Raw genomic sequence first — 19,877 nt, 5'->3', positions numbered from 1 at the left:
CTTCGTTTTTGTTTTTGATGTCAAAGATTGCAGCGCCCATGCTATGGGGCGTACACTTCTTGCAGCTGGGAAGCGTGTTTCTGGATGTCAACTTGTTGACATGCCAGCATGTCTTTGCCGGTGTCTCTGTGGACGTTGTCAAAGTTTCCAGTATGAGGCACCGTCAAGATCAACCACGTCAGCAACCCCCGCATACAAAGTTCTACGGAGTATTCGAATTCCAGGAAGAGCGTGCCGTCATCCGATTGTAGCTGAAAGCCGTATTGTTCCAAACTCTGGAGCTCAACCTGGATCGTGCCTTCTAGCTTAGGGGGGGACCGGGAGAATGCTCTGTCTGACGCGATTACAACTTTGAGTGTGACTGGGAAAACTGGATTGTTCGCGCGGAGCGCACATGTCTTGCGAAACTGTTTGTTCGGGTTTCCCAAATCTTCGTTCTGGTAGATTAGTAGCTGTATTGGGTCATAGCCATCGATGACGAAGAAGAGATTCTCTTGGTGAAGTGTAGCAGTGCAGAAGGAAGCGCGGGCAATTTTTCTCCTGACGATCTTTTGAGTCGTGAGAGCTAAGAAGTTGCCTTGGCAGACTCCAGGCACCTTCTCCAAGTCTTTGACCATCTGAACATCAAATCCCCATGGGCCCCAATGATGCTGAAAAGCTTGGAAGACATAGCAGGGAAGAGCTCCCCAACCATTCAGAACAATGACCGGCAGTCTCCCACTGCTGTTCTCTCCACTTTGTGATATTACCCTGTTCACAAGCTCAAATATTTCTGTTTCAAATATTTCTGTTAGCCAAGTATCGTAGACATACTGCATTTGTTGGGAGCTGAGTTTGCAAGTCTTCGGTGCTTCCACGAAGCGAGGTGGCAGAGGTTCTTGGATCAGTTCAGGGATGTTCAGATCAGGATCGATGAGATAATGGGGCGGGAGCTGGGGGACTGTTCGTTTCACAATTTCGAATCTCGCTGCATAACTTTCGGCAATTTGTGCCTCGTTGCACCCAAGACGAGCATCAATCGAACGCAAAAACTGTGGCAATTCGGCCTGCAAACGGCGTTTGAAGATCTCGTTGAGCTTTAGCGACCCATTAGGAGTGCTACTGCCGACACAATCCCCAAACACAATACTCTCTTCGTCGATTTCGGTAGGAGTTATGGCGCAAATGTCAGTGGTGCCACCGCCGATGTCAACCATGACAATGGTAGCCTGCTTGTGTAGATTTCCGAGGATCTTTTCTTCTTGGTCTTCTCCCTCATTTGCTTGTGCCAACTTGGTAGCGATGTGATACAACGCCGCCGACTTAGCTTCAGAGAGCACCCAGGTACTCTTTGGGTACCCAGCGGCATCCAATAGTCGATGATATACATCCATGATTGGGTCGTCTTGTGTAAGTACTGGGCAGGAAATTGCGATACCGACACGGTCTTGGAAGAAAGGTATCACGAATTCCACGGTTTCTCCTAGAATTGTGGCGAAGTGGCGCATTGTGAGACGCCAAAGGAAGACCAAGAACAATCTGATCAAGTCCTCCATCGTGTCCACAGTGGATAGGATCATCTCCCCCGTTAAGGGATCTTGTGAATAAAGCTTCTGACCCGAGGCGTGGGCCTTGATCCTGCGTAGGCCGTCATCATGCGTTTCCTTCAGTGACTGCAGCGATTGCTTCGTGATAGGATCCTCGGATGCCTGATTATATACTGGTAACAATGCCATCTTTATCAGTTGAAACTGAGCGACGATGCGACCAGTATGCTCACGACCGGGGTGCTCCCCGAACTTGAGTACCATTCTTCTGCTGTTGTCGTTGTCGATGGCCGTGAAGACAAAAGCCACTGAAGGAATTCTATGGCATCCTGGGTTTTGCGGTTGATCGACGAGAACTTTCGCGAGTTCCTGATCTTGCAGTGGGCTCAATTTGGTGATCACGTCATAGCAGACGGAAGAAGTGGTCGTGCCAAAATCAATCCCAACCTGGAGTCTATGGTGCTCGGACAGCACAGACGAGCTCTGTTGACTCTGGGTAGGAAGGCTGTTTTCGGTTCGAGAGATCAAGCGTGAGTTCGAAGAGGAAGCCATGGCACCACTGGAGAATCCTGGCAAGGCAGGGGGCCAAAGGAGAGGTGTAAGAGTATCTGGTTAGATACGAAGAAAAGAGAGTGAGAGTTTCGATAGAGCAAAAAGGTACGAATGCGTTGGCCCACAAGAGCAGCACAGTGATGGTCACGATGATAAAAAGTGTTACGTTCCATCCTCAGAAGATGTGGCTATTTATGAAGCCCAGGAGTCCATGAGCTGAAGCAGCAAACATGATATCGCAATTGTGACCAGATCTGGCCACTTGCAATCAAACTCTTCTTTCAGACAAAGAAATCCATCTCAAATTAGGTCATGGAGCACCTGTCTCCAGCTACGCTATAGCCATAGCCGGCATTCCAGACAAAGGAGCTGACGACAACGACGTCGGATGCGGAGCCTCGCCCAGTCCCAACACCAAGACACAATCTCATAAGTAAGCAGCAGCTGGCCTCCTGACCACTTTTCTTTTCCCACTTCACTGTCGTTCTCATTTCTCCTCTTGGCCCATAGCCCTTCGGATCACCACGCCTCCTTTCAGAATCTATCACTATTCCCCAGTCCACGGCTCGTCCCTGCCTTTCCCAAGGTGATGGCCGATTTCGATCTCTTCGCCTCGTTTTCTCCCACGCCAGAGAAGACAAAGACAGACAATCACTTCCAATGGACCCCTGCCACCGAACAACTCCTTCTGGGGTGGCTGGAGAAGAATAAAGGCCCGGACGGGCTACTACAACAGAATCTCACACTGGCCATTGCTGAACTGGTGGCCCAGCTCCAGACCCATTCCAACTTTGGACCCGGGGGACGGTCTCGCATGCTTGGGGCCGTCACCAACAAATTGAGACTGCTATGGAGTGATTACAGACTGGCCAAGTATCAATACACACCATATGACGCCCCCACGTTCTTCGAAGAGGGTATTGGAGCTCTGGATGAAGAAAAGCTACGGCTCAGGCTTGGAGAGCTTCCCCCTACCAAAGGATCAGCTTGAAGACCATGTCGCAACAGTGGACGACAACTCTAATCCATCCCATCAATCGGGGATAAAGCGCAAGAATGAGGATGACCCGGGTTCGAGTCTCGATCAAGGTGACTGCTCGTCACGGAAACTTGCAAAATCAACGGAGCGTGACCGGAGCGCCATACCAACGTTTCCCGATGACGACGCCCTACAAATCAAACGTGTTGGCGAGCTGAAACGTGTGATGCAGACACATGCCGCGGCCCCGTCGAAGCAGGAGGCCAGCCAGGCACTGAATAATGCTGATAAGCTCGGGCCACCGATTGCAGCAGGCCACTCAGCTTCGGCTCAGGGAATACTTTTGGGGCAAGCTGACGTTGAAGGGTTTTGCAAAACCCACCGTGGAAAACTATCGGCTCTCTTGCAGAACTTGGTCAAAGTTCCCGATCCAAACATGTTTCAAACGACCATGGAGGAGATCAATTATCTCTGTAGGGCGAGTGTCAAGGCATATTTGCTCTCGGCGGGAGTGGCGAGCAACGAACCCGTCATCCTGGATCTGAACATGTACCCACCACGCCTTGAGAGACTTCTGGAATTGCTCGTTCCACGCCGCTCTCGCCAGTCCTTTGAGGCAAGGCAATCAAGAACAGGTACAGGCCTGCTTACAGCCTTTGTCCAAGCGCTCATCACGCGGGCCGTCACTGATTGGTGCTTTGACCCGGTTCCAAACGTGGACGACTTCTTCGGCATCTCATTGCATGGCATATTCCAAGAAGTCCACCAAGCACGTGAGTGTCTTATCAACTCCCCTGCCATGTGATTGAGTGGTACTGACTTCTGCAGAGTTTGGGAGTCTCATGACGGCTAATTTGAAAGCAAAGCTTTGGGCGACCTACATTGACAAACAATTGCTCCCTCGCATTCACGATCGAGCTGTACAAATGGCTTCTCAGGCGGTCTTGTACGTCGATTTGCTGTTGCCCTTCCCGCCTTCCTACCAACCTGTTCGATGTGCTACGGGTGTGCAGTGGTGTCAATCGATTGATCAATTGCCACCCGCTGATGCGGCCGCCGAGTCCGATCCCTTCCAAGAGCCTGCCGGGCGAGCTCTCTTCCGAGTCCAACTGATCACTATTTTTGAGAGGGCTCTCAAGTGGAGAATGGAACAGCACAAGAACCTCGATATGTGTCTGGGGTTCCGATTCCCAGCGTTTGGAGATGCCTTTTCGTCTGGTCGGATGAGCAGTCAGCCTGGAGGTAGCGAGATCGACGGGCGTGTCTTGCTGGGTATGGGCCCAATCGTTGAGCAGAACGTGCGGCAGGTTATATTGGGCAATTTTCTCCCTTCGAGGGTGGTTGCAACTGCAAGTGTGCTGACAATGCCACCAGAGGTTGAACAGCCATGAAGACTTGGCGAGGACAACATCAATCTCTGGCACCTAAGGCTCGTCTTTTGAGTTCCAGGAGCGCTTGCCGTTTAATTCATTGCAAGACATGGGGAGGGGGAGGGTAGGTGGCTGTACGGAGCAATATTTAGATTCGCCATATACAATATAATCCCCCTTAATCTCGGAGCCTTGTCATCTCGCCACTCTGGGTGTCCAGGATGTCCCTTTCTCTCCTCTAAATGCCGACTACTGTATATTTACGCCGTCGATTACGCGGCCCATTCGCCATGTAGACCACCGACGTCTTGAGTCAGCAACTCTGCGGGATATATATCCTTTACCACTCATAGCTGGTGCGACAACTACCACGAATGCCGTGAACATCTCCTCCCCCTTCTTCGCATTACCGTGGCGATTGACTATCGCTGTCGAAAGTGTCTTTGCCCTGACCGAAAGAGCGGCTTCCGGCCCCAGAGTGCCCAAGGGTTCAACAAGAGACCCTTCCCGCCACACCTCCCCTCTCTCTTTTCCCATGGCTTTCAGGATTTGGCAAACAAGAAGTCCGGCCCGTCGAGATATAGAATCTTGTTGGTTGGTTTCCCGATCGGGAAATCCGATACCTGCGGTTTTGGGAATCGCCGAGCACCATCGCCTCTCCAACCCCCCCAGCGCAGGACCCCGAATCCCTCTCGCGTCGGTTGGAGTGAGGGTGGGAGGGGGAGCGCCCACGATGAGTGTTCTAGAAGCTAGTGATTGACCACTATTAACTCAAGGGTGTCCCCAACGCATCCAATTGTGGTTGATGATCCACGATCTACTCAAAGCGCTGTGTCTTGATGCATGCTGACAAAGCTGGGACGTGGTCATGAACTCGGACCAGTCGAAGATGCTTCACACTACTGTACATCAGACTTCTTCCTCTGTAGGAACCAATAGAGGGGCCTCGTCGGTTGAAGGGGGGACCTCAGGTCAGATTAATACAGCGGCTACCGGAAGCGAATTTGAACGTCAAGAGACCTCAAGTGGGACAGGTTAGTAATGGCCGGCCTACATGGCATGCTCAACGTGAGTTCTGGGCTATCCGCATTGCTGACGCCTCAGTCAGGTTAATAGTCATAAAGCTAGGAATCTTGTCCGCTGGAACAAAAACTTGAGCCTCGAGTTACTTCTTGAGAACTTCTTCCCTCGCATTAAACTCAACGCCCGAAGACTCAGCCTCGGCGATCTGCAACAATGACTCCTCGTAACGTCAACCTCCACCCAGACAATCACCTCCCTGGTGCTTTGGAATCCGCCACATTTGATGTGGTCGTTATTGGTTCTGGTCCCGTGGGCCGTCAGGTGGCAACCAAGACCGCCGAAGCCGGCCTCTCCGCCGTCATAATCGAGGAGGAGCTCTGGGGCGGTGAATGCCCCTTTTGGGCCTGCATGCCTTCAAAGGCAATTCTGCGCCCGGGCGAAGCACTTGCGGCCGCTCGTCAAGTCGGAGGGGCTCGACAGCTAATCGCGGCTGACCGGCTGGTCGACGTCCCGGGTGTTTTCGAGCGACGTGACAAAGTCACGCACAAATGGGACGATGACTTCTTCGTCGACTTGTCGCTGAAGCAGAAATGCTCCGTTGTTCGTGGGAGAGGGTCGATAATTGCTGAGAGGAAGGTGCTGGTGAAGAACGTTAACGGCCAGGAGAAGACACTAGTCGCCAACCAGGCGGTTGTCATTGCCACAGGCTCGGACCCGGCCATCCCTGGAGAGATCCAAGGAATCGATCACATCGACTATTGGACTCCAAGAGAAGCCACCGCAGCAGACACCGTGCCTGAGCATCTCATCATCGTGGGATCAGGTGTCGTGGGCTGCGAGATGGCGACGGCGTTTTCGACTTTCGGCAGCAAGGTCACCATGATCAGCGCTACATCTGAAGTGCTGGGCCGTTACGAACCCGAAGCTGGGAAGCGCGTTCGGGAAGCATTGATGGCTCGTAATGTTGACTTTCATTTGTCGTCGAGGGTGGCCGAGGCTTGGAAGGAAGGCGACAGTAAGATCTCAGTGAAGCTGGGCTCCGGACAGGTCGTCACTGGCTCGACCCTACTCATAGCCACAGGCAGAAAACCTCGCACGCAGAACATCGGCTTAGAAAACATCGGCTTGAGTAGCTCTCTGGTCGTTGATCAGAGTATGTGTGTCTCTTCCGCGGGCAGCAGCTGGATATATGCAATCGGCGACGCAAATGGCCGCGCTCCTCTAACGCACATGGGCGAATATCAGGGGCGAATTGCAGCGGCGGCTATTATCGCTCGAGCTGCAGGAGTTGATGTACAAGAGTCCGAGCCGTGGAGCGAGTTCGCTGCCACATCAGATCAGGTCGCCGTCTCGCAGGTCGTCGTGACGGATCCGAACGTTGCTACGGTTGGTCTGACTTTGGCAGAAGCATTGAAAAGTGGTATCAAGGCCGTGGAAGTGGCCGTACCATTTAATTTCCCGGGTGCTTGGGTATATGCTGAATTCGACTATGAAGGCTGGGCCCAATGGGTTGTAGATGCCGAGAGGAATGTGCTCGTCGGAGCGACGTTCGTCGGACGGGAAGTGGGTGATCTCCTTCACGGCAGCACCGTCGCAATTGTTGGCCAGGTTCCTCTTGATCGATTGAGGCATGCTGTTCCCAGCTTTCCCACCAGGAGTGAAATATACGGAATGCTGCTGGAGAAGTGGCTCCAGATGCGAAAGTAGAGCTCAAAGCTGTTGAATGACCTCGATCGCATCTCTCCTGATTAAAGAACCACGACACACGATTCTCCACATCCCACCAATGCCTCCGGAAACAAGAAGTGACAGATAGAGACCCAACACTTGAACATAATTAGGTAAGTCATTCGGCACTCTCGTGAGCAATTTGGGAGTATACAACCAAGGTGTGGTCGGTTACTTACTACCTAGTGCAGCATCGGAAGCCCTTGGCTTCAACGTAGGATAGCTTGTTTAACCAGACCCTATCTCCAAGTCACGAAAGATCAAGTCTCAGGCCGTGTCACCCACCTATCGTCGACGTAATTGAACTGGAAATAGCACAAAGGTAGGTGAACAAAACAGCCGCAGTTGCCGCCGCAAACGGCAATACGGGATCTGCCGCACTGGGCAAGTGAACGGGGATCTACAATCACTTAAACATCACCCTTGACGCAGTTAGCCCATCTGAGGGAGGCAAAGTTTGACCCCGCGAAGAAGTCTTTCCCTGCAACTCTTGGCCACTAGAAGCAGCACTTGTGAAGCAAATCTTCCAGATGGTTGCAAAAGGCTTTCCCAACCAGGAGCTGGATAGCGACAATGTGGCTGAAGTGGCCATCAAAAGCCTCGACGGCTCAAGACCTGCAGGAACGGGGTGATTTCTTCCCCGTCGTTCCCCTGGCCGTAGTCAATGGAAGGGGGTGGACCCAGCAAAGTAGACATGGGATTTTTCCATGCAAGGTAGCTGAGATGGTTACATATGTCACCACTCAGGTTGCCAACATATACGGCTGATCAGCCCAGTCGCAATACTGGGCTTTAAAATTCGGGAGGTCGTTTGGACCAGCGTGAAGTGGTGAGTAAGGGAGAACAGGTAACCGGAGAGGAATGAGGCGAAGATATGCGGCTGTGGAGAGATTCCTTAGGGTTTCTGGAAATGCCCAACCGCCGCATGGTTTTCCGAACCGGCCATGCGATAGGGGCTCATCATGAACCTCAAAAACTGACGGTCGTGGAGGCCTTATTGTGGAGTTGTTACAAGTAAGTAGTAGACAGGCAAAGATGACAGAGGGGGGGGGGGGGGGGTGGGGGTGTAACTCACTCAATAGCGGCATGGTCGTGTCTCCATATATGGCTTAGCCTCACTCACGCCCAAAAAAGCAGCGTGACACCGAATTGCATCTGCAATCTGCGTGTTCGATTATCCTGCGATTGTCCCATCCGAGCAACACTTCCAATGCTGGCACGATGCTGGAGAGGGGCACCGAGCAAGTTCACGAGAGCTTCGAGGTCGCGATGGCTTGGGCCATGGAGGCGGCACAGCTCGTCGGCTCCCGCGAATCAACCAAAGTCTCCTAATATCCAACAGCATCCTCCGAATCGAGCCTATCGACGCGTCGCGATAGGAGTCGCTGTGGGAACTGGTCTATATGCTCTCTGGCAGGCTTACGTATACTCGCTGAAACGCGACTCGTTTGTCGCGTACACGCTCATTGCGAAGGAACCCGTCTCCTCAACCGCAAGCATATTTCACCTGGCACTAAAGCAACCAGACCACAATTATGAGATTTATAAAGATGCTTGGAGGAGAGGGATCTGGAATGTTCATTTCAAGCAGCCGCAGCTCCAGATTGTCAGAGCATACACACCATTACCGCCGATTGATGAAAAGACCGCAGAAGAGAAGGGTGAAATGAGGTTCTTGATACGAAAGGATCCACATGGCGAGGTCTCCAGTTATCTTCACAAGCTGCGCATTGGTGCCGACATCGAAATGCGAGGACCTAATCTAGAGTATGAATTGACTCCAGAGGTACGGCAAGTGGTTTTCTTCGCCGGAGGAACTGGTATTGCGCCTGCTTTGCAGGTGGCACACGCTTTATTTGAAGGCAGGAGACCAGCAGAGAGTGACGCGGTGAACAGTGACCGGAAGCTACATATCTTATGGGCAAACAGAATGCGCGAAGATTGCCTGGGCGGCGTCAGCGATGATCCCCCTGCCGAATCATTGCCTCCCAAGCCCAGCTGGACGGGCTTCTTCACCAACCCAAAACGGAAGCCATCGCCGCCAATTTCTGAGAAGAAAGTTGTTATCGTGCAGGATTTAGAGGCTTTGAAGCAAAGGTATCCGGGCCAGATCACGGTGGAATATTTTGTCAATGCCGAGGACTCATGGATCGATGAAGACGCCGTTTTTCGAGCACTGTCCAGGTTCGACGACAAGGACTTTTCCACAGGATACGCGACGTCCCGAGAACAGAGGCAAATTCTCATTTCTGGGCCACCTGGTTTTATCGCCTACCTTGCTGGCCCCAAAGAATGGAAGAATGGAAAGGAAGAACAGGGCGCCGTCAGTAAGCTCGTCGCTCATGCCATCTCCAAAAACCCACACAATGTCAAGGTGTGGAAGATATAATATATGGGAAACGGAGCACTGCCACCCATGACCATCAGCCTGCGCCGGTGTCCATCGTCACAAGCCCGTCGAATATCTCGGTCCAGCCGGAGCACATCTTAATACAGAGAACGAATGTGATGCTGTCATTTTGGCCGCCGCCGCTGTTGTTTGTTCGACGCGAGGCATCCCCAATCCCGTGGCCGCGTCTTTGGCAACGAGATAGATCAGGTGGTCAACCCATTGTTGTATGTCAGGGTGCTTCTTCTGTCACGGCGTTGCACTTTGAGAGTTCCAGCCTCGATCAAAATTTTCAGTTGCTTTCCCATCTATGAGATCCGCCCGTGGGAGGACCTGGCTTGAGGTCTACTTTTCTCTATAAACCTAGTCAGCACGTCCTCTTTTCAACGCAACCACCGCCCTTCCAAGTTTTAGCAGAGATCTACTCTCCATATACTGTATAATAACCAAATGGCTCTCCATTTCTATGCCCATCCCACTCCCATCCCACCTCACAACTCCTCCTAAACCGGCTCCTCGTCTTCCTCAGATCTTGGCCTGCTCGTTTCCCCTCTCCCGCTTAGCAAGCTCCCTCAGATCTTTCCGAAGGATCTTCCCGCTGGGACTCTTGGGGATCGCCTCCAGATAGACCACGCCGCCGCGGAGCTGCTTGTGCTGGGCCAGGTTGCGTTTCACAAAATCCTTGATCTCCTGCTCCGATACCTGGGTCTTATCCGCGACCACGTAGGCACGCGGGATCTCGTTCCCAAACCCTGACGGCTCGGGGATGCCGATGACCGCGGCGTCTTGGATCAGCGGATGCGAGAGCAGGAGGGCCTCGAGCTCGGCCGGGGCGATTTGGAGGCCCTTGTATTTAATCAGTTCCTGCCACAGGCGGTTGGTGGTCAGTAACAAATCGACGTGGTAAGAAAAATCGCACGAGTACCGAAAACAAACATACCTTTTTCCGATCCACCACGTAAAACATGCCGTTCCTACACACGCCGATGTCTCCCGTCTTGAACCACACGCCGTCCTTCGTGAAACTGTCCCTCGTCGCAGCCTCATTCTCCCAATAACCCGTACTGACCATGGGCCCTTGCAGGATGAACTCTCCCTCCAATCCCTCCTCCACGTCCTTCTCCTCATCGTCCACGATCCTCATCCTCACGTTCGGCAACAGCGGGCTGACCGACCCCGTCTTGTCGTCCTGGTCCCACGGCATGGCCGTTACGGAGCCGGTCGTCTCACTCAGGCCCCACGTCTGGCTGATCTGGCAGCCCAGCTTCTTCTCCGCCATGGCCTGCAGCTCTGCGCCCATGGGCGCGGCGCCGCCAACCGCATGCACCAGGGTCCGAAATTGATCCGTCACCAGTGGACTCTTCGCGATGAGCAGGTAGATAGGCGGCACGGTGAAGAAGTGGGTGATTCGGAACTTCTTGTTGTATTCGAGAAATTTCGCAAAGTCGAATTTCGGCATCCAGTACACGGGGCCGCCGGCGATCGACGGATTCACGTAGTAGCCCTGGCAGCCGGCGATGTGCGCGGCCGGCAGGTGGGCCAGGGTCCGATATTCGAACTTGAAGGAAGGGTTGAGCCGGCGTTGGCGGGCCAAGTGTTCCCGGATCATGTACTGGGGGATGAGCCCTTCAGAGACAAGGTTGGTGTGCGAGATATTGACCCCTGAGCGTTGCGAGAGTAGCAGAGGTTAGCAAAAACCCTCTCCGAGGACGCTGCAAGGCCTCCGTCCGAGAGATGCAGACCATGCCCTTACCTTTGGGGACCCCTGTCGTTCCACTGCTGTACAGCAGACAGACGGCCCTCTCCTCCAATATCTTCTTGTCCGTAATTCTTTCCCATTCGAGCACCTCCTCCTTCTGCCAGCCTTCTTGGATCAGATTCCTGCTCTTCCGCTCGACATCCTGCAACACTCTCTTCCCACCCATCGACTCGAGCACCAACACCCTCTCCAGCGGTACATGGCACTCCTTCGCCGCCCGGATGGCGACCTCCACACAGTCGGGACCGCAGACGATCAGATTACTCTTCCCCTGTTTGACTTGCCGTGCTAACTCTAGGGACGTGAACGCAGAGCTCGCGGCGCTGAACACTCCGCCGGCGGCAATGACCCCGTAGAAGACGTTGGAGAGCAGAATCTGGCCGGAGGAAATGCACACCACGACGTCCTTGCCGGGCCCACTCGCACCGATGCCGAAGTGGTGGCGGAAGACGTAGGCGAGTCGCTTCGTGTAAGCTCTTGCCTGGGCCTTGGTGACGCAGTTTAAGGGCAGAGCGGCTTCGGCGTGGAGAACCGTGGACTCGGTGGTCCATGCCTCGGGCGATTCTGGACAGCAATGTGTTAGCAGACGGCTGAGGAGGCGCGCGAAGTCCAGACAACAAGGACACACCGTATATCAAGGTCAATATATCGAGATCGGGAAGCTCATAGTCCTTGGAAGGCAGGTAGATCGTCTTGCGGGGTGCCATTGTCAGTGCTATGTCCCAGGTATCTGAGTTTCCTTTCAGGGTGGCCGCGTGCGAGAGATCGGGCTGCTCTTGGAGCTCTGCCCTGAGGTATTTGCAGACTGTTCTAATAGAGACATCTTGGAAGACGAGGCAGCTCGCCACTATGCACTGACTCGACAAAAAAAAGAGTTCCGGTTCAGGGAGGAGAAGTGGGAGACATGGACCGAAGTCACGTCCAAGCTGCCGAGGCGGAATACGGATAAACTTCGATGCTCTGCCATTGGTGGAGACGATGGACACACTCGCCGCCGCCTCGGCACCGTGATCACAGAAGAATTGCTGTAGGTGAAATTATGTTTGTATGTATTCGGCGGCGGCTATCTTCAGTCCCGGCTGCTTCTCTGGGCTAACGCACCCTATTCTCCGGCTCATAATAGTTGAAAAACGTCATGGATCGCTCAAACTGATTCTATCCAAACCTCCTCCAACACCGACGAGACAATCCAGAAAAGAACGATATCCGAAAGTCAGAGAAGTAAGGACGCTAAAGGGGTGGTTTCTACCGCCTCGGGGTGGTGGGTGTCGTGACACCATTCAATCGGCTGTCTCGACCACCGTCGCTCTGCCCTGCATCGTGATGTCCATCCCCGATCATGCCCTGCATGAAAGTGATATAATCGTACTTGGGCACGTCTCGATCGGCTTCCATGTCGGGGCCTGTGTGTTCGGGCATACTTTGCAGCAGATCTTCAATGAGCTCGTCCGGAATCAAGGAGTGCCGGAGATCCATTTCCGTGACATAAGGTTTCCGTCTGCCACTTCGCGGAAGGACTGGAAGACCTGTTCGGCGCTGTTTTGATCTTCGGTCACGGCGACCATGAACCGGATGAATTGCTCGAAGCCTACTCCACGAGACTCCCTTTGCCGTCGAGAGATGGGCGACATGGTCGGGTCGATACCGGTGTGACACACCTCCAGGAACTTCTCGTGCATCTCTTGTTCGTCGTATACCAGTCCAAGGCTTGCCAACGCGGCGCTGAACTCCAACTCCGTCAGGGTGTTTGTGCCGTCTCGGTCAAAATGTCGAAATACAGACTCAAATTCCTCAAGCTGGATGGGCGTCAAATTTGTCATGTTCCGCGCGACCATTTGGTTTTCGAGGAAGGTCAGCTTTTTCTGCACACTTGTCCGTACCAGGCTGAGCTCATACAACAACTCGTCGTAAGTATAAGTCGTGAAGTCGTTTTCATCAATATTGGCCTCTTGGCACTTCTCGTCAAGGAGAGCTATTCCTTCCAGATACTGCTCGAGCGGTCCCAAGTTTGCCGACAGTCGCTGTGCGTGGTCTAGTTGATCTTCAACATCACCCTCCAGTCCAGAGATGGCCAGAGACAGTGTGTTCAGAGTCAGGGCAAAGTCGTTGGCCTTGTCCGCAAAGCTCCTTCTCAAAGCGTTCTTGATGTCTCGGATGGTCTCGTTGATCAGTTTGCTCCGGGCGTGCTCATCGGTGCTCAGCGCCGCCCATTCATGGTCAAGCACTTCCAAACGCAGCTCTGCTGGAGGCTCGTATGGTCGCAGGCGATATGTGGACAGTTTCGTCTTGATATTCCCGAGAAGGGCTGCCAGATCAGACTTTTCTGCCACCCACCTTCGCTTCTGGTTTCGTTTGTAGCTGGCGAGTTCATTGGCTTGAGCTTTGGCGTCGGAGTATGTCCCCTCAAACCGGGAATCACGCCAGGTCTGTCGCTGGTGTCGGATTTGTTGCAAAAGAGCACGCATTCTCTTTTCATACGCCGACTCCATTTCCCAAGCGCCCTGCATATTGCTCACAAACTTTTCGACCCTCCGGCCTGCGTTCTCCACCCGTTCCATTGCACTAAATGCGTGAAACCAGTAGGCGATATATGTCATGAGCGATCGCTCGTCAGGTTTGGGGACGTCCGCAACATCTTCTACGTCGAGCAGATCGGGAATACCAATCTCCTTCGAAGCGATATCGAAAGCCATTTTCATGTTCCCCTTGTGGTCCGACTTATCCAACGTGTCGAAATCAATGAGGTCGGGTCGGTGGATGTCGAGGAGGGCACAGAAAGCAAGCCCGTCATTCCACGAAGACGAGAAGTCTCGCACCTCGACTCCTTCGTAACATGCGGTCTTTCGCTGGCACCAGAGGAGTAGGCCTTCCTTGGCCGTCAAGCCCTCCTCGTTGATGTCGGAGATGGTAAATCGCAGAATGAGGGTCCATATTAAACCCAGGATGATCTTTCTGTTACCGTCAACGACATCTTCGGCGCCGATGTTTGTCATCTGGATCCCGCGGCTCTTGATGAATTCCAGCGATTTGTTGACATTTTCAAATTTCTGGACCCGCAATCTCGGGTTCGAAGCATATCGGCCGAGGGACTCATTACTCAGGACTTCTAGCAGGTGAATAAGGATGATACCGTCGGACAGGTCGGTCACCAGGCTTTTGACGGCGACCTCGCGTGGGACGATCTTGTTATTCAGCCTAAAGATATCAGTCCATGTTCATTGAGTAGTAGGTGCCAATGACCTACCATTTTGTGAACGTCTTCTCTTGCACGTTCACCCATTGCTTCTCCAGCAATACCATGGCTGCATGTCAGACACACGCCGGCCCAGACACGTGCTTTTTGCTTCTGGCTTTACGCTGCAAGAACGGCGAGAGGATACAAGGCTTTTGACAATGGCTAGGCTGTGACGGATGAGGAAGAGTTGGTATCCAAGATCTTTTTCCAAGAGACGTGAAAGTGAGCTGAGATCCAAGTGTCAGCCTAACATAATCATGAGACAGAGAATGAACTGGAGAGATCGTTATACACACAGTGACAGCTGAGGACGGCAGCTGAAAGGGTGCGTCCCTGGTTGGGCGAGGGGTCCAGCTTCGGCCGACCTTCCCGTTGGTGGATGAGAGTGACACGAGTGTCAACAAAGGCGATGCCGGATCGGTCGGCGGAGAAACCGGGCCTGACTCATGCTTCCACCAATCACGTTCGTTCTCCCCCTTCGGGTATTCTGATTCGAGCCCAGGCACCTAGCCTCCCAATTTCAGGAGGTTTCTCTTCCTTTAGCAGGCGAGATTGCAATGTACTCGGTAATACGTGGGACTTCTCCTTATAAGCCTCGACCTTTCAAGCACCTGATGTTTGTCTGATGTGTGTAAAAACCCGAATTCGATGCTACGCATGCTGCCAGCCAGATGTCACTACTTGCTCTCAGTTGACCATGAGAAGGCTTCAAGGTTCGATGACGACATGACTCTGGAATGGTCATTGCCGCTGGCCAGTGAGCACGAGGCAGAGATGGCGTACAAAAAGCTTCAGGGATAGGGTAAGCCATCACAGCCATGTGTCCTTTTTTCCAACTCATAAAACGCCATTGGATTGGACGTCCCTCGCAATATGGGATCTCTAACGGCGCCTCCTGAGAAGTCGTGTTGGGTGACTTTGGTGACAAAGCCTTCGTATCTTCCAGGGGTCATTGTTCTGGCTCATACACTCGATCGGCACAAATCGAATTATCCTCTGTTGGTGCAGTACACTGACTCGTTGGGACACAACGCGCTCGGAGCCCTCCAGGAGGAGGCCGAGAACCACGACCGGATACAGCTAGACAGAGTCCCCCTTTTACTGCCCAGGAAGGATCAGGTCAATACTGGCAGTGTTGCTGAACGCTTCAAAGATACATTCACCAAACTCCGAGCCTTCGAAATCTACAAGCTAGGTTTCACGAGAGCCGTTTTTCTGGATGCCGATATGGCCATCTTCCAGAACCCCGACGAGATTTTCGAATGCAAATTACCGGGTCGAGATTGGATCGGTGCTAACCACGCCTGTGTGTGTAACTTGGATCGTGATCCATGGGCTCCACCCGAATGGCACAAGGGAAACTGCGCGTATACACCCTTAAACCACCCCGATGAGGTGGCTTCAGAAGTCAACTCAAAAAGTCGACCCACATATCACCTCTTGAACAGCGGCATGTTCCTTTTCCATCCGTCAGAACAGCTGTGGGACAGGATGCTTCGTTTCTTCAACGCCAGCGATCAGCTGAAGAACTATCAGTTCCCGGATCAGGACTTCCTCGCCGCATTTTTCCGTGAGAAATGGCATCCTCTATCCTGGAAATACAATGCCCTGAAAACCATGAGATATTGGCATCCTCGGATTTGGTCCGATGACAAGCTAGTGATCCTCCACTACATCGTCGACAAGCCTTGGGAGCGTCAAGTCAGTCACGACGGTATTGGCGGTCATCTTGGTAGAGACGGAGAGACGCATCAATGGTGGTGGAAAATATACCGTGAGTGGAGGACCCAGAGACAAGACGAGCAGCAGAGGGGTACGGGGATTGCAACGGTGGACGAGCTGGTTGATACCGAGGAACCATTCACAGAGAAGATTCCACTACCTCAGGACGTCGGCAAGCCCGAGGACGTCCTGCCATATCCTTGATTCATTAATACGGAATTCAACTGGCTTCGGGCGGTCAGTGTTGATATTTCAGCCAGGTGACTTCGTCATCTTACTGCCTTGGTACCGTGGCTCTCTCCTTTCCATTCCAGCATGCAGTAACTTCAAGAGAGTTACCGTTGACCTCCGACTCCGGCAAGAAGATATTCCGATCCGCACGCTAGCCCTTTTGTTGATGGATCTCCTTCACAAAGGGTGGACGGGTGTCTACCGGCTTGGTCGCGATGTACTGCCCGCGGCCCTTGTCTTGCTTGCCAAACTGCCTATACAATCGATTGCTTGAATCTTGTTCTTTCGGTCACTCTATGTGCAGGTTTTTTCTCTGTCTGTCACTCTCTTCCATCCTTCATTCATACCACTTGCCTTGTACAGGCTCCCAAGTAGTCTGACAGGAGGTATACTACTCGTTGCTCCCAAAGAAACAATCATGACGGCAAGTCCAGATCCATTGTCTTCATTGCACCCTTGTCCTGACTTTGCGTGAACTAGACTGACACCGTGCTTACAGATCAAATTCCTTCTGTTCGATTGTGACAACACCCTTGTGCTCTCCGAGGACATTGCTTTCGACGTCTGCAGTGGAATCGTCAACCAGATCATGGAGCAGAAAGGCATCGCCGCTCGCTATTCTTCTGAAGACCTGATCTCTCAGTTCGTTGGGCTCAATTTCCGCAGCATCATGGCCGTTCTGCAGCAACAACTCGGCTTCACCCTGGACCACGATGAGCTGCGTGGCTACATCAAGCTCGAAGAGGATCGTGTGATTGAAAACATTGAGGCAAAAGCTGTGGCATGCCCTGGTTCAATTGAAACGCTCCAAAAGCTCCATCAGCAAGGAAGATACAAGCTGGCCGTTGTCTCCTCCTCGTCCGTTCGCCGCATCAAAGCCTGCCTCACCAAAGCGGGCCACGACAGATTCTTCCATCCGAACGACATCTTCTCGGCGGCCGACTCCTTGCCATTTCCAACCAGCAAACCAAGCCCTGCCATCTACATCCACGCCCTTCAGCAACTCGGAGCCAGTGCAAATGAGTGCTTGACTACTGAAGACAGCAAGTCTGGGGTTCTGGCGGCCCTGGGTGGCAAAATACCATGTCTGGGATATGTGGGCTCCACGCACACAAGAGGGCAGAAACACGAGATGGCCGACCACCTTCTTGTGACCGGCTGCACGCGCATCATGTGGGATTGGAGTGAGTACGAGAAGCTGTTGGCCGAAATCAACGCTAACGAGTGATCTGATCCAACCTCCCAATCTGTGGAAGATGCTGTTGGCGGATCTGCAATTTACTCAAGTCTCTCGCCTGACTATAGAATAGGAGTGCACAAGCATACAAGGAATATAACCAACAATTGAGTTGGGATCCTGTGGTATACAGACTCCCTTAAAACGGTTGAAGTGGACCAGGGATGTTCCCACTGAGGACTACAAGAAGCACCTCCTGCACAGCATGCAGTAGCTTGCCAGTATGAACCCGCTCCGTTGATTGACCAATACAAACATTAGACCCAGCAAACAAGTTCACCTTCGTCTGTGCATATCCGTCTTTGCCTTTATCGTGGGGGGTCTTTTTTTGGGCTCCAGCAGAGTCTCAAAGCCAGGAGATTTGTGGTCTACATGTGTATGTCCGCGATTGAAACTGGCTGCGTTGGCTGCGTTGTGTGAGTGTGTCGTGAGTCCAGCGCAGCTTCCAGGCCGCGAAACCACCACCTACCTCATCAATTCAGACTACCTTCATTCTACACTGCGAGAAAATAAAATAAAAGATCTGTCGCCGTCACCATCTGTGAAGGCACTAGCACACCATCTCCTTTGATCACATTGAAACACTGCGTGGGAGAGGTTCCATTCCATCCCTTGCACTGTCTCAAGTCTGACTTGTCGCTTTCTCAACCCTCCTTGCGTACACCCAACCAGATCGACGCAGCGGACGCATCTCTCCACCCACCGCCTCTGCCAGTCCAAGAAAAACTGGGAATTCTAAAATCTTGAAAGAAGGGGTATCTGAGGATTCTTGAGGGACTATTCAAAACCATGAATGGTTCTCCTCGCGGCGACCAGCGGTCTTACTCATCCCTCACTGGGCGAAATACACAAGAGCATCTATCGGCCCCTGCGACCAAATCCAGTCCCCTCCCACAGGGCTATGAATCCCCTTTCAGCATGAAAATTCCCATGCCTCTACATCACCCCACGGCCGGGCTGCTGAGAACGCAGTCTCCCTTGATTGGCCAGCATATGTTGTCGTTCCCTGCTCATCTCCCACAGATGTCGACTCCACTGGCTCGCACTCTCGATGCACAACTCCCTCATTCTTACGGCTCGCTGGTGACGCTTGACCCAGCCTCTCTGTCTCCGGTCCCAGATCCTGTCGCGGTGGCAGAGGTCAAACGCCTTGTTCCCCATGTTTTCCAGCCGAATGAATACAACGACGCCGGCGAAGTGGTCGACGCGTTGACGGCAGACAGCTCCAGCACGATTTCAGCTTCAGATCATCTCAAAGAACCATTGCCGGCATCGAACCAGATTGTCGATGGACTCTCCGACGACTACACGGCAGAGATGGCTGGGGCAGAGTTTGACGTCTTCTTGAGCCAGATGGAGGTTCAGAAGCTCCTGGATCTTCCTGCAGCAGACAAGGGTGTGAATTCAGAGACGCAGTAAACGACCATGATATACGTCAAAATTCCCGAACATGAAGGGGCTGAGCGTTGTCGTATGTGACAACTTTCGAAAAAGGGATCTTAACCATCAGATTGATGAGCATTGCCAGTCAAGGTATCTTTGAGATAGGAGCTTTGCTGAAGGAATGAATGAACGAATGAATGAATGACATGAAATTTCAAATAGGAAGGGCCAACAGCCGATCCAGCACCTCCTGTCGACTTCATGGTGAACTTTGTGATGGTTTGATGGTTTTTTTTTTTTTTTTTTTCTTTTGTTGGCTTGTGGGCTCCTCTGTCTTCCTCCAATCCTCAAGTGGTTTCTGCAAGTGTTTCTCAAACCACACGGCACAGGTCGTGCTGGATTTCTTCCTTCCAATGTCACGCCTCGTGTAAACTGACCACGAATCCTGCTTTTGACATAGACCCCGGTGCAACGGAAGTCACAAATAACGACATCTCTTGTCCGTTGTCCATCCTCTTGCGCTTCAGACTCAGCTTTTTCATAGAAAGGGCTTGCCGGAACTTGTAGATATGACCTCAAGCTATAGATTCGCCTGTCTCTCTCTTCACAGCATCGTGTCAGGCTGTAAAGTGACGTTAATGCTCATGTCTGGGCAAAGTGTGGGCGTTTCACGGTATAGGCAGTGGTCTTGAACATTTGTCCTTACCTTGTCTTTCTCTCTGACACGAAGTGACTGGTGTATC

The 19,877-nt window shown here is 52.6% G+C and overlaps 8 protein-coding genes across 8 annotated transcripts; 5 read left to right on the top strand and 3 right to left on the bottom strand.

The window, feature by feature from the left end:
* Window positions 1-41: 41 nt before the first annotated feature.
* Window positions 42-2,078, bottom strand: AYL99_03602 (hypothetical protein; the record flags this gene model as incomplete). Its single annotated transcript, XM_018835116.1, has 1 exon — window positions 42-2,078. The coding sequence occupies one exon, from the start codon at window positions 2,076-2,078 to the stop codon at window positions 42-44; it is 2,037 nt and encodes a 678-aa protein (XP_018694766.1).
* Window positions 2,079-2,667: 589 nt separating this feature from the next.
* AYL99_03601 (hypothetical protein) lies at window positions 2,668-4,448 on the top strand (the record flags this gene model as incomplete). Its single annotated transcript, XM_018835115.1, has 3 exons — window positions 2,668-2,995; window positions 3,087-3,830; window positions 3,886-4,448. 3 exons carry the CDS (start codon window positions 2,668-2,670, stop codon window positions 4,446-4,448), a joined length of 1,635 nt encoding a protein of 544 aa, XP_018694765.1.
* A 1,215-nt stretch (window positions 4,449-5,663) lies between these two features.
* AYL99_03600 (hypothetical protein) lies at window positions 5,664-7,157 on the top strand (the record flags this gene model as incomplete). Its single annotated transcript, XM_018835114.1, has 1 exon — window positions 5,664-7,157. The coding sequence occupies one exon, from the start codon at window positions 5,664-5,666 to the stop codon at window positions 7,155-7,157; it is 1,494 nt and encodes a 497-aa protein (XP_018694764.1).
* Window positions 7,158-8,399: 1,242 nt separating this feature from the next.
* On the top strand, window positions 8,400-9,567 carry AYL99_03599 (hypothetical protein; the record flags this gene model as incomplete). Its single annotated transcript, XM_018835113.1, has 2 exons — window positions 8,400-8,477; window positions 8,521-9,567. The coding sequence occupies 2 exons, from the start codon at window positions 8,400-8,402 to the stop codon at window positions 9,565-9,567; spliced, it is 1,125 nt and encodes a 374-aa protein (XP_018694763.1).
* Window positions 9,568-10,092: 525 nt separating this feature from the next.
* AYL99_03598 (hypothetical protein) lies at window positions 10,093-12,033 on the bottom strand (the record flags this gene model as incomplete). The annotated part of the gene is made up of 4 exons (XM_018835112.1): window positions 10,093-10,431; window positions 10,508-11,229; window positions 11,321-11,890; window positions 11,955-12,033. 4 exons carry the CDS (start codon window positions 12,031-12,033, stop codon window positions 10,093-10,095), a joined length of 1,710 nt encoding a protein of 569 aa, XP_018694762.1.
* Window positions 12,034-12,780: 747 nt separating this feature from the next.
* On the bottom strand, window positions 12,781-14,626 carry AYL99_03597 (hypothetical protein; the record flags this gene model as incomplete). The annotated part of the gene is made up of 2 exons (XM_018835111.1): window positions 12,781-14,521; window positions 14,571-14,626. The coding sequence occupies 2 exons, from the start codon at window positions 14,624-14,626 to the stop codon at window positions 12,781-12,783; spliced, it is 1,797 nt and encodes a 598-aa protein (XP_018694761.1).
* Window positions 14,627-15,434: 808 nt separating this feature from the next.
* Window positions 15,435-17,742, top strand: AYL99_03596 (hypothetical protein; the record flags this gene model as incomplete). Its single annotated transcript, XM_018835110.1, has 2 exons — window positions 15,435-16,469; window positions 17,014-17,742. The coding sequence occupies 2 exons, from the start codon at window positions 15,435-15,437 to the stop codon at window positions 17,740-17,742; spliced, it is 1,764 nt and encodes a 587-aa protein (XP_018694760.1).
* Window positions 17,743-18,540: 798 nt separating this feature from the next.
* AYL99_03595 (hypothetical protein) lies at window positions 18,541-19,170 on the top strand (the record flags this gene model as incomplete). Its single annotated transcript, XM_018835109.1, has 1 exon — window positions 18,541-19,170. The coding sequence occupies one exon, from the start codon at window positions 18,541-18,543 to the stop codon at window positions 19,168-19,170; it is 630 nt and encodes a 209-aa protein (XP_018694759.1).
* Window positions 19,171-19,877: the final 707 nt, after the last annotated feature.

This window comes from Fonsecaea erecta, assembly GCF_001651985.1.
Source record: "Fonsecaea erecta strain CBS 125763 chromosome Unknown Scaff3, whole genome shotgun sequence".
NCBI lineage: Eukaryota > Fungi > Ascomycota > Eurotiomycetes > Chaetothyriales > Herpotrichiellaceae > Fonsecaea > Fonsecaea erecta.
Note: the sequence above shows the minus strand (reverse complement) of the source record. Positions and strands in the feature narration are given on the sequence as shown.